Source organism: Lissotriton vulgaris, chromosome 6 (assembly GCF_964263255.1).
Source record: "Lissotriton vulgaris chromosome 6, aLisVul1.2, whole genome shotgun sequence".
Lineage (NCBI taxonomy): Eukaryota > Metazoa > Chordata > Amphibia > Caudata > Salamandridae > Lissotriton > Lissotriton vulgaris.
Window position 1 is genome coordinate 176884079 of NC_141694.1, and position 16837 is coordinate 176900915.

Below are 16837 nucleotides of genomic sequence, written 5' to 3' on the forward strand. Positions count from 1 at the left end.
ACAACTGACATAATTATTCATCCAGATTCATTTAAAAATAAACTTAATTCACAATGTAATCTCAGACACATGATGACGATATCACATTTAATCTACCTTTTCTCTCTCTACCTGCACTATCTGTATCTCTGCTAATACCATTTCTCGATCTCTAAATCAACTTTACAGATTATAGAAAAACACTTCCAAATCACTCAAATAATTACTGTCTGTTTTAAACACATTTTATATGCCATTTATTCAGTATACCAAAAATAGTTGCAAAACTATAATTTACAGTTGAAAGAAAGAAACTGAAGAAGGAGAATGAGGAAAATGAACTGACAGCAGGCGCGCAACCCCCATTGAACTCACAGGCCTTCAGCCCCCCCCTACCCGTCGGGTGTGGCAGCCCAGGATAAGATAGATCCCAGGTACACACAGAGCCGCACCGAACGTTTCACATGTCTTTAAAGAACCATTTGAATGTTAATTAGGCCTTGCAGTTGTTTCACCCCTTCTAAGAGCCCCTGCAGCTTCACTCTGCCTACTGATTGAACGTTCAGGCCCCCCTAACAAAATTTTTTCTTAACCCCCCCAAATTTTTGCTCTAGTTGCGCCTGTAACTGACAGTGAAGAAAAAGAACTAACAGTGAGGAATTACATAAGAAGATGAATGAAGAGCACTGAGCATAATGAAACTTATTAAGACAAATTTAAAAGTAGTAACTGTGAACAAATAATGTATATAAAGAGTGAGGATACGAAAAGTAAGAGTAGTAGAAAGAATGGAAAAAAGCGCCAAAGTCAAAAATGAGGTCAGTCAGAGACTGTGAGGGAGATAAACAATTAAAGTGACTAAAGCATAATTTATGGTGAATCACAATGAAAAAGAATTAGAGACTCACCTTTACCAATGCTTTATTAGATATAGAACAGTGACAGTCACAAAACAGATATTCGTTTGGAGGAACTCTGAATAATGCTTCTATCACCACAACCGAAGATTAATGGCACAGATTTCCTCTCAGTACAGACTCATATTTGTCTGTACAACCAATCATATTTGTTCCCGCACAAATTAAAAATCAAATTAACATTTCAATTGTTTGTCCCTTTCAATATTTTCAAAGTCACATAAAGGTCACCCTTCACCCTCTGCCTTCTCTGGCTGTTACCATGGTAACACCTCATTCTGCACCTGGCTGAAGGCACAGGTCAAAAGTTCATATCTCAATGTTACCTATGCTTCAATCTTGAGTTATATGAATCAACCAATCATTTGTAGTTTTTCAAGTACACCAAACCTCATCCACTTTTTTATCCAAACTCTCAGCTTCTAACTGCCATTCCACTTCCAGAACCCATCGGAGAACTACTGCATCTGCCTTGAAAATGAAGGTTTGGCTTTTAGGACACAGCTATATTCACTGGAGTGAAAAATATGCAGCAAACAGACGAATTTCCAACCTTGATTTACCAAATGTGGACATTACGTGGATTGGCCAGAGAGGATTGAGATATCACCAATTGATACCACTGGTGAAAACTTTTATGCATCTCCCAGAACCTGACCTTATAATTGTGCACTTCGGTGGAAATGATCTAGGCACATTGACTGGGGTTGGTCTGGAAATGCTTTACTAAGGACACCTTTCGGCAATTGATGACACTTTTTCGTCAAACTGCCTTGGTGTATTCCAATATATGCCAAAGACAGAAATGGAATTGGTCCAATCAACATTGTCCACAGATTGAGAAAGCAAGGAAACATGTAAATAAATCTGTTTCTGCTTTCCTCAGAGACTATAGTATGGAATCTATATACCACAACAACTTGCGTTACAACATGCAAGGCATCTATAGGAGAGATGGTGTTCATTTCACGGATGAGGGGAATAGAATCTTCTTCTGTAACATGAGACTCTGCATCGGTACTTACTTATAAGTACAAAAAGCACCCAATTAACACAACAGCTCTTTTTAGAGCCACCTTACATCTAGATACTCAAACTTGTAATTTAACTCCATCTTTTTTTATTTTTTTGTTCGCAGTGCGCGACCGGGTGCACGCACCCCGCAATTTTTTTGCAAAAAAAAAGTTACTTTTAGGGTCCTTAATGAACCCCCTGAGGAAACCAACGAGGTCAAGGAGTCTCCACCCTGCCCCCTTTGCATGCTCTCCACTATAGTTTTTCACACTCTTGTAAATAGCAGTGCGCGACCGGGTGCGCGCACCCTGCAACTTTTTTGCAAAAAAAAAAAAGTTTCTTTTTCGCTTTGAGGGTCCTTACTGCACCCCCTGAGAAAACCTACGGGGCCAAACAGTCCCTACCTTGTCCCCTTTCCATGTTCTACCCCTTTGTTCTGTTTCATATATTCACTCGCACTAACAAAATGGCGGTCAACACTTTCTGATTTCCTCCGAATCGAATGTTGACAGACGTCAAACAGCAAATCAGAATTCCGCTCGCGCACAGCCGCACTAGTGCCGCACCTGTGCGCGCTTATAGATATATAATTGATTTCAACTTTAATTTTCTCAGCAACTACTGAACGGATTTACACCATTCAAAGAAAAGCGTAGTCTGCGAGTCGGACTCTACCTTTGTACCAAATTTCTGATAAATCCATTCAGCCGTTCAAGCTGTAGCCATGTCTAAACATCCTATGGAAAATAACATGGGGAAAACACGTTTTGGGACCCCCTTTTATCTCAGCCCCCACTTGACGAATCCCCCAAAACCTTTCGGGGAAGGAGTGCAGCGAACCGAGCCATCTTCTTTGAGAAATTCGCAAATATTCGTCCTCCGTTGCCAAAGTTATTCCCAATAGAATGTTGCGGATTTCCTATGGAAACTAGGTCCTAACTATAACTACCTACTGGCGGCAGCCAGTAGGTAATATATATATATATATATATATATATATATATATATATATATATATATATATATATATATATATATATATATGCACTGAAAAAACCATAGGTTTCACACCAGTTATAGTTAGCTGGAAATTTTACTGACATAAAACCATCGAAATTCCCACGTTATAGTTAGTTGGACTCACTATAACTTGTGCGCCTGCAATGCACTGCTGATGACGTCACATATTACATCACTCATGACATGGTCAGTGACATCACTCATGACATCACTGATGACACCATCCAGTGAATGTGTGTCTTTCTGAAAAACATATATATGTTTTATATATGTATTTGTAAAGGACGATGGAAGAATAAATGGCTAAATAAATGTGTAAATGGATGTTTGTTTTTAAAAGAATTGATTGGTTAACTGCCTTATTAAGTGTATCTTAGTGAATACATATATTAGCAAGTAACTTTTAAATATTGAAATGTATGTATCAGTGTTTCACTTTGTGTATAAGTGGCTGTATGGGTTGGTGACTGACTCACTGTTTGTATGTGTTTTGAAGACAGCATATGTACAGGACTGTATGGACGGATGAGTGTGTATATGTGTATGCTAGTGAGTAAACGACTGTCTCACTATTGTCTTTTTCAGTAACGACATATGTTTTAATCTAGTATATGTGAGTATTGATTTATAAAAGTGAGTATATGTGAGAGTGAGAGATTATAAGAGTTCCTGTTTAAATAAGTATGTGTTTCTATAAGTGATTGTTTAAGAGAGTAAGTATGTGTACGTTTTCTTAGAAGTAAAGTGGTAGTGTGTGTATTGCTGTATATGCAAATAAATGGATGTTTAATAGTTTTTTGCATGTGTGAATATGTGTGTGAGTAACTTTTTGATGACTGTCGAAGTGTAACAGGATGTATAAGGGTATCACTACATATAATGAGTGAGTATATGTATGAGTGACTATATAGAACTGTTGGTGAATGAGTGGATGTGAATATAGATGGTGGAATTAACTGGTATGGGTATCTCCAATTTTTTGAAAATGTTAAATACTATTTTTGAATATGTGTTTCAAGGCTTACATTACACTGAAAGGAGGTCTCTCACTCTGTCACAAGGATGGTGTCATGAGTGATGTCATGAGTGATGTCACTGACCATGTCATGAGTGATGTAATATGTGACGTCATCGGCAGTGCATTGCAGGCGCGCAAGTTATAGTGAGTCCAACTAACTATAACATGGGAATTTCATTGGTTTTATGTCAGTTACATTTCCAGCTAACTATAACTGGTGTGAAACCTATGTTTTTTTCAGTGAATTTCATAGGTTTTTAAATGCTAATTCCTTTCTATATCGAGTTTCTAACCTATGTTTTTTTTTACAATGTGCTGTTTTGTGTAAGTATTAATTTTTAAGTTTTTTTTAATCATTTTTTCTCGGGCGCTCTGGGTGGGCGCTCCGGTAAGCTCTCGGGAAAGCGCACCCAGAGCGCTACTTTCGTTCGTGAAAAAAATATGAATGAAAAGTTAATAATAACGCAAAACATTTCCTACCATACAAATAAAAGCAGTTTTTTTTTATAAGGAAATGAAAATGATTTTGCATTTCCGTAAAACTATGATGACGTCACTTCGGCGCGCAACGTAAGCGCCCCCGGAAGCGCCTATGTTCGCGCCGCGTATGCGCCCCCGGAAGCGCTTACGTTTGCGCCGCGTATGCGGCCCCGGAAGCGCCTACGTTTGCGCCGCGTATGCGCCCCCGGAAGCGCCTACGTTCGCGCCGCGTATGCGCCCCGGAAGCGCTCCGGTGCGCGCAGCGTCAGCGCGTCAATTCATGTGACCTTAAATAACACTTTTCATTGGTTGCTTAAATTTTTTTTTACAAAGAATGAAATCCCCACCCATTTCCTTCACTTCTTCTTTCACTTTTGTGACTGAAAGACCTGTTTTTTGCTCCTGGATCTTTCTTGGTTTACCATGGCTGCCAGAGAATCAAGCAGTGATGAAGAACCTGAATTCATCAATGAAGAGCCTCCTCAACGAAAGGTGAAGGAACATTTTATTTGGAAATTTTTTAAAATACCACTTAACCAAAAAAAAGTTGAATGCTCCAAAAGTGGAGTGCAGGATCTGTAAAGAAGTCCTGTCACGGGGATACCCCTTAAAAAAATACTCATTTGGAAACCTTACAATGATCCGGCATGCGGAGAGGAAGCACCCCCAGAATTCTGCCCCGGAAAGTGTCAGGGCTCTGGCACAACAGGTTCCCAGTGATGGGGCCTCTACATCCACCGGAGGAGCAACTACTTCTGGGAGAGGGCAATCGCAGGAGCTCGTGCCAAATATTCAACCTGCTTTTAACCTTGGTGTCCTCAGATGCAGATACTGCAATCAACTCCTTACCTTTGGGGAACAAAGTGCCCAGCTCATGGTTCGAGCATTGGAAAACCATCGCAGCCCTTTCCACCCCTAAGTTTTTTTGTTCTTTTTGCTCCTGTTGAGCAGTTTCCATTCCTTGTTTTTGTTCCTGTTTTGAAAAAAGAAGAAAACAAAAAGTTCTTTTCAGAACTACCTCCAATTCTCATCAAAGAGCTATATTCTTTAAAAAATGAAAAAGAGTAAGTGAAATGGAGTGCATTGATAATGGAAAGGAAAATGATTAAGAAAGAACAGAAAGGTATGAGAGGAGAAAGGAAGTTAAGTAGGGGGACTGAAAGAAGGTGAATGTTGGGAAGAAAAGTAAGGAGAAGAAGAGTGAATATAGGGAATGTTGATATTCAAAGAAAATGTTGAAAAGGAACGGGGGTGTGGAAGGGTAAGAAAAGATGCATTACTGGAGTTGAAGGCTGAAGGCCTCATTTATGAAGCCATGCGTCACCTTAACACCACCAGAGCGTCACTTTTTGTGACGCATCAGTCCAGTAAAAAATGCACCTTATTTATTCATATTTACAAAGTGGCGCATCTAGGTAGATGCGTCACTTTGTAAGCCCCAGCGCCACATTATTCCTATGTCAGGTGTAATGTATGCAAAAGGGACGTATTGACGCAAGAAAGGGTCGTAGAGGTGACACAGTGAAATCTATGAGATATCACTGCGTCACTTTTATGACGCTGTTGCGTCCAAACCTTACGCCTGTTTCACAGCAGGCGTGCTAGAGAAGGTGATTTCAGGATAATACTAAGGATATGCTTGATGACATGACCAACTATTATCACGACAGACTCATCATAACATCCCAAACTGATATGGTAAATCGATCTATGAACCTGTTCCAAGATGGCGGCACCACCGTGAAAATCACAATAACTAAATTAATATCAAATAAAAAGCCTTTTTCAGACCATACGAAGTCCGCAATTCTGTCTTACAAAACAGAGTGTACATCGAAGTTTGGATCGACTTTGCGGAAAAGAAACAAAGGTACATGAACACACTCCAAGATGGCACGACCCGGAAGTGGCGTATATACGGCCCGTAAACCCGGAACAAACCGTACGAGTACCCGCGAGTAAACAGACCCCCAGGAGCCGGAGCATTAAGGAATCAAGTCCAAAATTAAGGTAAATAAGCTAACTTTACCTTTGCTAGTGCGAAAAGACTTGTAACGCTACCTCGTAAGAGAAGTATAATGACACGGAGACAATGCTTTGTCATTTCAGCACATCAACAAACAACAAATTCCGGCTCCCCACAAAGACTCTTTATCTTTAAGGTAATGAGACAACGGACACACAATGGCCACATACTATCAAATAGGCGTAGCATAATGCAGTAACAGTACTCTTTATAATTTCAGGAGAGAGAATTGAATAATCAAATAACCCCCCGCCAATTAAAAAGAAAACCTAGGCAAGAACGACTTTCAGTGAAAAAACTGACTATTTGATTCCTTCAAAATAGACAATACTTTTACCTAATATAAATCGCATTGTTCATTTTCAGAAAGGTGGTTTACAAAACAAGACACACCGGTGAGTAAGAGACTGTGAGCGTGAATTATTGCATCATACATAGAGTATCCATAAACAGCTCGGCTGAGCTTTATGTTCTAATGTTGTTTAGGTTGTCCCGCGCCGTGTGCATGAGGACTTCGACTAATTGATTTGGTTACACTTATATAGAGGTAAGAGATAGAGAGGCGGCTGTTGAGCCACCTAATAACTTCGACATTTGGTTAAGAACAAAAATCTAACCCAGGTCTCCCTTCCTCTTTTTCGTTTTCACAGTGTGTGGTCCTGATGAGATCTCGATAAATATGAAGAGTTTGAAACGCGTAGACCTTGTATTGTTTTATGCCATAAGAATGTAAAAAGAATATAAGAATTTCCTGTGAGAATTTACAAATAGGCTCAAAGGAATATCTATGGCATTATAGATAAATGATCTATATTGATTTCTGAATAACTGTTAATATGTATCTTGTATTGTAGAGTGTGCCTGAGAGTGTTTGATGGTGATTCACAAATGAGTGTATGTGTGAGTGTTGGAAGGGGAGTGTTTTAAGTGTATATAATGTGTTTCATATTTTGTATGTTATATGTTTTTTCAAACTGAAAAATTATCTAGAGAAAATCAAAAAAACTCAAATGAAGTAAAAAGTCAATAAAATTGAAGATTTGTTCAAGAGACTTAGATCCCCTCACTTTTTGTTTAAATCGAGTGTGAGATGATGATATTTTGAGAAACAATTAATGGCAGCATTGGCGCTTTTCTATTGTTGATATAAACAATTATTCTCAACATAAACTTCCACATCCAAAAAACACAAAGAGCTTGAACTGATATTAGAGGTAAAATTCAAATTGATGTTATTTTTGTTGATTACTTCTACAAAGGCCTTGGCACTTTCAAGGGAGCCCCTCCAAACAAGGAATAAATCATCTATATACCGCAGGTACAGTAAAATATTTTCAGTAGTAAATCGTGGTGTTGGCCAAAAAGGACCTGCTCCTCCCACAGCCCCACGTGTAAACATGCGTAGCTGGGGGAGAAGCGGGCCCCCATCGCCACGCCTCTGACCTGCTGGTAGATAGCCCCATAAAAAATGAAGTAATTTTGCTCCAGACACATTCTGGTCATGTCCAGTAGCATTTTGTTGTAAGCCACTGAACTCCGGGGACACTTATTGAGAGAAAATTGCAAGGCCTTCAGTCCGTCACAGTGTCTTATGGAGGTGTATAAAGCCGATATATCAAGAGTCATTAAAAACATGTTGGAACCCCAAGAAAAACGTTCTATCTTACAAAGGAAATCAAAAGAGTCTTTTACATAAGAATCAAGAGACTTGACATGATCTTGAAGAAAGAAGTCAATGTATTTTGACACATTTTCCATGGAGCTGTCAATCGCAGAGATGACGGGCCGACCAGGTGGTATGTCAGCCCCCTTGTGTATTTTGGGAATTAAATAAAAGGACGGGATCACTGGATGTTCCTTCTTCAAATAACGGAATTCATCTTCCGATAAGAGTCTCGCACTTCTCCATGCTTGTAATTTCTGATATTGGTCCACCCATGTTGTTTTAACAATTTGAATATTGCTTCTACGATAACATGTAGAATCTCCCAAATGAATTTCTGCCACTGTGAGGTACATCTTCCGGGGCCACAAGACTACATTTCCGCTCTTATCAGCCTGCTTCACTATTATATCATGGTTGGTTTCTAGCTTGCTGATGAGTTGTTTGTAGCATCTGTTCTGTTTGCTAATGAAAAACTTTTTTTATTGATGGCGGTATACAGTTTCTTGACGTCTTGTACCACTATTTCCAGGAAAGTATCCAGATTGTCGTGTACCATAATTGGCTGAAATGTAGATTTGGGTTTAAAGGGTGTAATATATTGGCTACTAGAAGCATGGACAGTGTTGGTCCCAGTTTGACCAAAAGGTTCATAGGTGCTGTATGGCAAAAATATTCAATTTCTGCAAAATCTATGTTACTAGTATTTTTTTAGCCAGACTTTTTATATTATTTTACATAACTTCAATAAACACATTTTTTAAAAACGTTCTGCTCTGTGATGTATCTACCAGGGGTGGGGTTGAGGTTTAAATTACTGAAACCTTTACTGGATGTAACAAGAATGGTGTCAATATTATATTCCAAAACTAATAACACACTTTTGTGTTATTGATGGGATCCACAACTTGAATTATCAGTACCACTTAGATATCAAGTAGGAAATGAAAAATCCCTAGATTGAGCTGGAAGCAAAACAAGTCATTTTTATTTTTCATTTACATAATTTCTTTGATTGGACCATTTTGATTTTTTCAAATTAATTTTCGATGTATTTTTGCACCTTTTAAAAGTCTAAGGGAAAAAGGAATTGGATTTGGCTACTTTGACAACTCTTACAGTGGTGGCGATAAAGGCACTATGCAGAGAAAGGCAGTTCAAGTTGGGTTAGAATACCAGAAAAACAGATTATGAAAAGGGCCATCAAGACTTGGTAAGAAGTCCACCAAGCACAGATCCCTACTGAGGAGCAGTGGACCACATGCCCTGAGATGTATTTTGTGTGTACCATCCAGAGTTGGAAGCTACCAGGCTCTGCCAGCAAACACGCTTCTGAATTTGCTAACCCCCAGTTGGAGATCAATGACAAGCAATTAGCAAGGGTGCTACAGGCCAAACTAGCAGCTGCAGCAATGGAGGAGACAAACCTGGCACTGGAAGACAAGGGGACTGGACTTGGAGAAGAAGACTTGCTTAGGACGCCTGAGGTCTGAAGAAGATGGTGGCAGCAATAGGGGGTGTTTATAGGAGGGTATATACCCCCTGCTTTCCAAGGGTACTGTTTCTTCCTTGTGGTGAGCAACAACATTGACAAATAGATCCCCTCCTAAAAAAGAGCATTGAGAATTCACAGAGTGGGTCAAAAGCACTGGGGAGCCTTGCTGTTGGAATTAGGGCCAATACCACAGAGGGTTACAATGCATACTCTAGAAAATAGGTTAGCTGACCCCTACACTCACAGGAAGGATGTTCATGTGCAGAAGTTTTGTCACACACATAAAAGTACCATAAAAAGTTCTGAGACTCATGCAACATTCATAGGTTACTTTTTAGATGCCTCAATAAAAGCGCTGGAGAGGATGATGAAAGGCAATACAGTTGTTACTTAAGATGGGCTATTAATATGATCATAATGGAGCACATCTTTAAAAATTGTCATTCATAGTTACACAGGCATCTAGTTGATTCCAAACTGTCTGATCCCAGGCAGCTTTAGAAGGTAGCTGATGTAGATAATCCAAAGAACGGGGTCCAGTCGCATTCATGGGAAAGAGGTGAGCAAAAAGGATAAAAAGAAGGAATTCTCACAAGGGTACCAACAAAAGCCTGCTCAGAACAGGGAGTACCATGCCTTATCTAAACTCAAGTGCGCAGCATACAAGGAGAATACATATTTTAATCCTTTTCAGGCTTGGGTATGCCTGGACTGTACAAGCTAGGACATTAAGATGAAGACTCAGCCTGTTTCAGGAAGACCCCCGCAGGTGGCAGGACCAAGAGACGGCAGGTGTAGGATGCAAGTGTAGGAATTGAGGTAGAAAGTTGACATGGGGTTGGACTTAAGCTACCTCAATCTCCATGGGTGGGGTGGATGCTGAAATCCAAGCATAATGAGGTACAAGCAATGCCCAATTAACAACAGGACCAATGTAGATCCTCTGAGGGAAACAGGAGTCAGCATAACCACAGTGGTTGATCAGCTGGTTTCCTCAGAGCAGATTATCCCAGACATTCTCCATAGGGTAGTTAATGCTGATAATGAGGTGACATTTCATTCAAAAATTTAAAATCTTCGAGTGGGAAGGAGGTACTAGCCCTAGGAAGCTTGCTGTGAGCCATGCCTTTCCAGGGGGGGATCCTATTTGGAAAAGCCTTTGAAACCTGGACTTGGGCAGAAGTGGACCCAAGCTGACATTGTGGGTCTGCATAAGCCTGTCAGGGGAGTTAAGGGAGCCTGGAGTCTAGAACACAAGCCCAGGCTCCAACAGCCAAGAGGAAGGGCAAGAGACATGGAAAATCAGCCTAAAATCGTCCCACAGTCCATATTGAATCTGCACCCCAGGGGAAAGTTCTGAAGGCTAATGAGGAAGAATTATTTGAATTGCTTTGGGCAAGAGGACCCTCCAGGGTGGATTTTTGCTACGCACAGAAGTAGTGTCCCAGGAAATTCATTAATTTGAGTCCTACCCTGTCACTGGCTAATGTTAGCTGACATCTGACCAAGATCATTTGTTGTTTCCCCAGTTAGGTAGTCACCTGTCCCAGTGAAGAGAAGCTGTCCCCAGAACAGGTTTGTAGTGACCACTGAGGAGGGATTGCTTGTTTTCCTGTCTACACCTGTAGGGTGGGCACACAGACTCTTCTCAAGCGCAGAAGGCTTTTACTTTCTTGGATTGGGCATGAGAAGAGCACTTGCTGTTTGGTTCACAGGCACTGATCCAAAAGTGTGTAGAGATAACCATTGGACATTTTTCTGTTAGTTAAGCGGGGGCCAGCAGTTGCCTCCAGCAACAGGCTTGTCTCACGCATAAAGGTAGCACCCCAGGGCACCCTCTACACTGTGCCTGATGCTATGCTTGAGACCTGTGAGGATACCTGAAAGACTGTAGCTGCTCCTACTTGTACCCAGGACAAAGACTTGGCCTTGAAGAGTCTGTTAGCTGACCTTCGGTGAAACTACAAAGGCACAACAATCTATAAGACCCCTTTTACTGAAGAGCACCGAAGAGCACTGCTGACAAGTTCCAATTGGACCTGACCTAGACCCTGCTGCTGGCTTCTGTTTCTTTTGAGTTACAAACACAAAATGAAATACACAAAATGCCCCCATCGCTGTGAGAAATTACTCTCATGGTGAAGAGGGCATTATCTTTTTATTTTCAAAAAGAAAATCATGCCTATTGAAAAAAAAGAAAACAGTTTGGTGCGGGACTCCACCATATTGAGACAGCCCTGCACCAAACATTTAAAAGCTCTGACAGCAATGGCCGTGGTAACAACTCGTGGCAATGCTTTAAGAAATGACAGCCTGTTTGGTGATCACTTCTAAATCTGGTGAATGGTACTCCTCTGCACTGGAGGAGAAACAGGCCCTCTACCAGCCACGGCCGGTAGTAGGTGTAACTGCAGGGCGGTGACGTAGGGAGGGGGTGGGGCAGGTTGGGGGGTTGTAATGTATGGATTACGGACTATAACAGGTAAGTAAACATATAATTAAATAAAACAAATTGTTTTGTGTGCACTGCATTGCATTTGGTGATGCAGTGCACACAACGAAATTCGTTTTATTTATTTATAAGTTTACTTACCTGTTATAGTCCGTAATCCATACATTACAACCCCCCACCCTGCCCCTCCCCCTTCCTACATCACCGCCCTGCAGTTACACCTACTACCGGCCATGCCTGCCCTCTACCAGGATCTAAATTAGGCCCTAAGTATGAAGGTAAAAGTACCGACCTGGGCTCAATTGTGGTTGGTCTTAAATCATGCCTAGGTCCTACTCCGGCTCAATCAGATAACTGCAGGCAGAGGCCAGTGTTGGCACTATATGTATTTAAAACTTTAAAACCTGTTTCATTTTGTTCATTAAAGTAGTCTTAGTCTCTATTGTTTTTAAACTGAAGTGGAATTTTTAGTGTGTTTTTTTCACTTTTGTAACTGTTTAGGTACTTCTACATGCTTTACACATGTTCTTAACTTAGCTTGTTAGCTCTGTGTATAACTCCTGGGGCTTGTGCCCCGGTTTAAATACTGACCCCTTTATTGGACCTAACAAAACCAGTATCATTAGTACTTGTGGTGAACTACCATGCACTCCAAATATTAACCCATGTTCTCACGATATGTCATTCTGCACTGCATATTAAACTACAGAAAGTTTAGAATTGGGCAACCTGAACTATTTTTGCATTCATTAAATGTGGTCATTTTAGAATCTATCTTCACACTGTACAAATATGGCATTGAATGTTTGAATTCTTATGTGTGCAAGTTTTCACATTACCAATATTACACATATGTAAGTTCTGTGAAGGACATATAAGTAACCTTACATTAACCATGGGTGTTCCTGTTAACCTTGTGTTTTCAGTAACCAGTTCTGTGAGCTTCAGCAGTGTGGGATGCTCATATTCAAAGCGGTGTCCAAGCAGTATGGAAGTGATGATATTGGCGACGGCAGAACTCATTATCAAAGTGATGTCAAGAGGCTTTCCTGGGAAATTTGAGAATGAAATTAGTTAATTAAATATAATGACTCAAGATATTTCATAGATATGCTCCATTTCTAACAGTAGGTTATATTTGAGACATGCTTGTTGGTGTGAAACGTTTAAGTGGAAGTATTATCATTTGGAATATGCACATGAAACAAACATTATTGAATAGAATGCTCAGGTACAAGAAAGAATAAAAATATTAAAGGCAGTTTACATCAGTGCCACATCTAGGATAATTTCCAAAGTATGGTAAGCAGCTTAAAACGATAGCGTAAGCATTGGCAAAGCTAATAGACCTGGATTTGCCAATGCTTGTTTGATGCTGGTACTGTCTTTGCCAATGATTGTTAAATATCAGGGAACCCATTGGCAGAGCCAAAAGCAGCTGGTGTCCATCTTGGAATGCTATTTTGTATACTTCCAAGACGCAATATGATGATTGTCTTTGAAATTTGTGGGAATAAGTGCACAAAATAACAGCCATGTAATCTAAATACCGGTCTCCACTGATGCTCCCTGGTTATAAAAGAAAGTATTTTAATAACAATATTTTACAGTATGAAAACAGGTATCAAAAAACTGTTTACTTTCCAGAGCACCTTCACATTCATTTTTATTCAATCCTATAGGTTTATGTTGCATTTCTTTAAGGGAAAGTGTAATCTTTTTCTATGAATCATTTGTAAATGGCAGTTAAAGAAGAATGTAATTTGATTTTATTAACTTTATTCCCAAGACTAGCATAATATTAAAAGATATTGCGCCTATTTGAAAATTGCATTATGTAGTATGTTTAGCAGTACTACAATAGTACTTCTAAAGTACTACAAAATTCTATTAACAAATCTATGAGTGTAAATCTCCACCTCTCCTACCTTTTCTATGGGGAGATCTTCACACATGTAAATGTACTACTCAGTAAATTTGGGAGTGGCTGAAAAAAAGAGACTTACTTATTACTAAATGGGAGGGGTTTAAGAAGAGAGTGGCATGCACCCACCCACAAAACAGGAAACCTATGCCCGTACAACTGGCAAACGTTTGAGCTCCCTGGTGGTGAAACTGGTGATCAGGGTAGGCCTGAGCTTGTGCTGCTAATTAGAGGCTACCAGCTACTGGCCATCCGTCTGGGAACGGGGCCCTGCTGTCATTGTTGGAGTGGAGCCATGCTTGGAAACTACCACTTTGGCGGCAGTCAGGGAGCTCTGGAAATGTGAAGCATGGGAAAGCTTGTAACCTGTGCAGCATTGAGTAGATGTGACTAAGCTGAAGGTGTCTGGCACCTGAGATGGAGCTGGTGGTGCAAGTGATCTATTTTGATGCTAAATATATAAAGAAACGCGGAAACTTCAGCAGGCACAAGTCCACTACAAAAACACCTAACCAGTTGGTTGTGCACCCCGTCTCGAACATTACACAGGAGAGCAGCAACTCTGTGAGGAAAAGGCGTTGGCAGAGATCCTGACCTCTTTGTGAGCCTAACCTGCATTGGTGTACTGAGCAATAACAGAGATGAAGCTCGCCCCAATCTATCCCCACTTCTTGACAATGAGTATACCTGATGGCAAACTTCCTAAGCTGACTTTTGAAGTGGGTAAGAAAGGCTCTTAATTAGAGGATCATGAGAGTGAGAATGATGGCAAACTTGGAATGGTGCAGACCACTGACTCTGGAGGTGGGTGCAGACATTGGAAAACTACTTTTAGTGTTGCAATGTCTGCACCCCCCTCCAGAGTATGAATATGAAAGGTAGTTGGCAGCGACTGTCACGAAAATATACTTGTTCTCAGAGCATTTGAAGCCGGGGCCTGGTGGCTCAGTGGACTAATGCGTCCACTACAAGGGCCTCTATTTGACATAATTGGTCACAGGTTCAAATCCCGGCTGGTCCACTCAACCTTTCATCCATCTTAAGTCAATAAAATGAGTACCATTGAGTTGGATAACAATAAACATTTCTCATTCAGAACGTGCGCTTTACAAATACACATTATGTTATCTCAATGACGTAAAAGAGTGTCTTGATAAGCAGCACACCTACTTAGATATGGCAGCTATAACATCTCTGACATCAAAGTTGACTCTGAAGCCTAAAGTACACTACTCAAGGGCCTACAATCAGAACTCAGGAAAATAAGAACCTAGAATGAATATTTGGAAGCCCACTCACAAAGGAGTATTCTATAAATCGCGGGAATATGCAACGTGTCGAGGGCTACATGAAATACATGCCTACCAGCATGTGAGACATCACTACTCATCGGTTTTTGTGACTGAGAGGGCACATTGAACAATTGGCGCCCAGGCCTATTACCAAAGCCCCATCATGTCTGGTAATTATAACGCTCCTAAATTAGAGACACCATCCTCTGTCTGCTCAGAGAAAAATGGCCAATACAACACGAAAACTACATAATTTCCTTTGTTCCAGACTTTACCCAAGCAGTGCAGGATGTTTAATCACACTAAGAAAACCTTGTTATTAAGTCGCATATGAAGGTCCACAGTGCAAACAGTTCAGAGAGAAATGTATTAGGTGCAGCACAATACATGTCCCAGCAGATAATGCCCAGTCTTACACAACCAGACTCTCAGTTCTTGAATCCCATTAACAGTCTATAAATACAGTCTTTAAAGGAAAACTTGCAACATATGAAGTTGCACAATATAAGCAATGTAACACTTCAGTACACCATGTATTACTCTGCCAGGCTGGAGCTTTAGTACACATGCAAGCCTTGTGTGTTTACATGCCCTAATGAGGCAGGCTAACTCCTACATAAAAAGTGTGACCACCCTCTTGGGACTGGTCGACTACATACTCTGAGACCTTCACCCAGTTCATGTGTTGAGGTAGAATAATGCATTGCTGGGGAACTTGATGTGCCCATTTGCTGGAGATGCCTCATAAACTGGGATGGAATCAGACTTCACAGTCATTATACACATTTGCCTAGAGTGAGTGCAGAGGCCCCCAGCTGTGTCTTTATTTCATGAATGCATTATAGGAAGATCACCAGCGACATCGCTTCCCACATTTTCTTCAGTGTCACACTGGGTGAAATAGGAAATTGACAAAGTTAGTTTGATCATGTATTTAATTTTCCCATACAATTATAGGCCTAAAGACCACACCTATAGCCACGTTCTGTCTGGAGCAAAGTGTGCTAACTGATGAAGACGGGTCAGTGATTCCACTCACTAATAACACACTATCCGGGAAGCCTTGAAGTATAAGGCCTCCATATTTATTTGGTACAGACGAAGGCCATAGACCCGTAAGGGCTGTTCCAGGCCCAAACATGTCAGCCTGACCACTAGGTGTTGTGGACCAGTGACTCATCCACTAAACACCGCTTTGATTTTAGACTCATCCCAATCCTACTCTTTTCTCCCAATAAAGAGTCACCTAAAGGATAGGAGATCATTTTAATCCACTCGCCACTGACAAGTCAACACACAGTCTCCCTCCTGATGGAGGTTTTGATGGCACTTGTAGAACGGGACACTCAAGCTACAAAACCCGATAATGGCGCTATCCACCGAACCACTCTTAGCGGAGATTACATAGACTGCAGACTGTGAAACTGTGGTTGGGGGTCTCAGAGACAAAAAGTTCTGAGATTGTTGTTGGCATACCTCATTAGATATGGCATAGATTTTGTACTACTACAGGAAACCCATATTGAAAAAAAGGTGTGAGTGAGTTTGCTGTCAGCT

At 40.7% G+C, this 16837-nt stretch overlaps 1 protein-coding gene across 1 annotated transcript in view; it reads right to left on the minus strand.

The window, feature by feature from the left end:
• Positions 1-16837, minus strand: part of LOC147706977 (cytochrome P450 2K1-like) — a 300169-nt gene that overhangs the window by 207487 nt on the left and 75845 nt on the right. The window contains exon 4 of the mRNA XM_086926206.1: positions 12953-13113. Within this exon, the coding sequence (XP_086782332.1) occupies positions 12953-13113 (161 nt within the window). The remainder of the gene's footprint in view (positions 1-12952; positions 13114-16837) is intronic.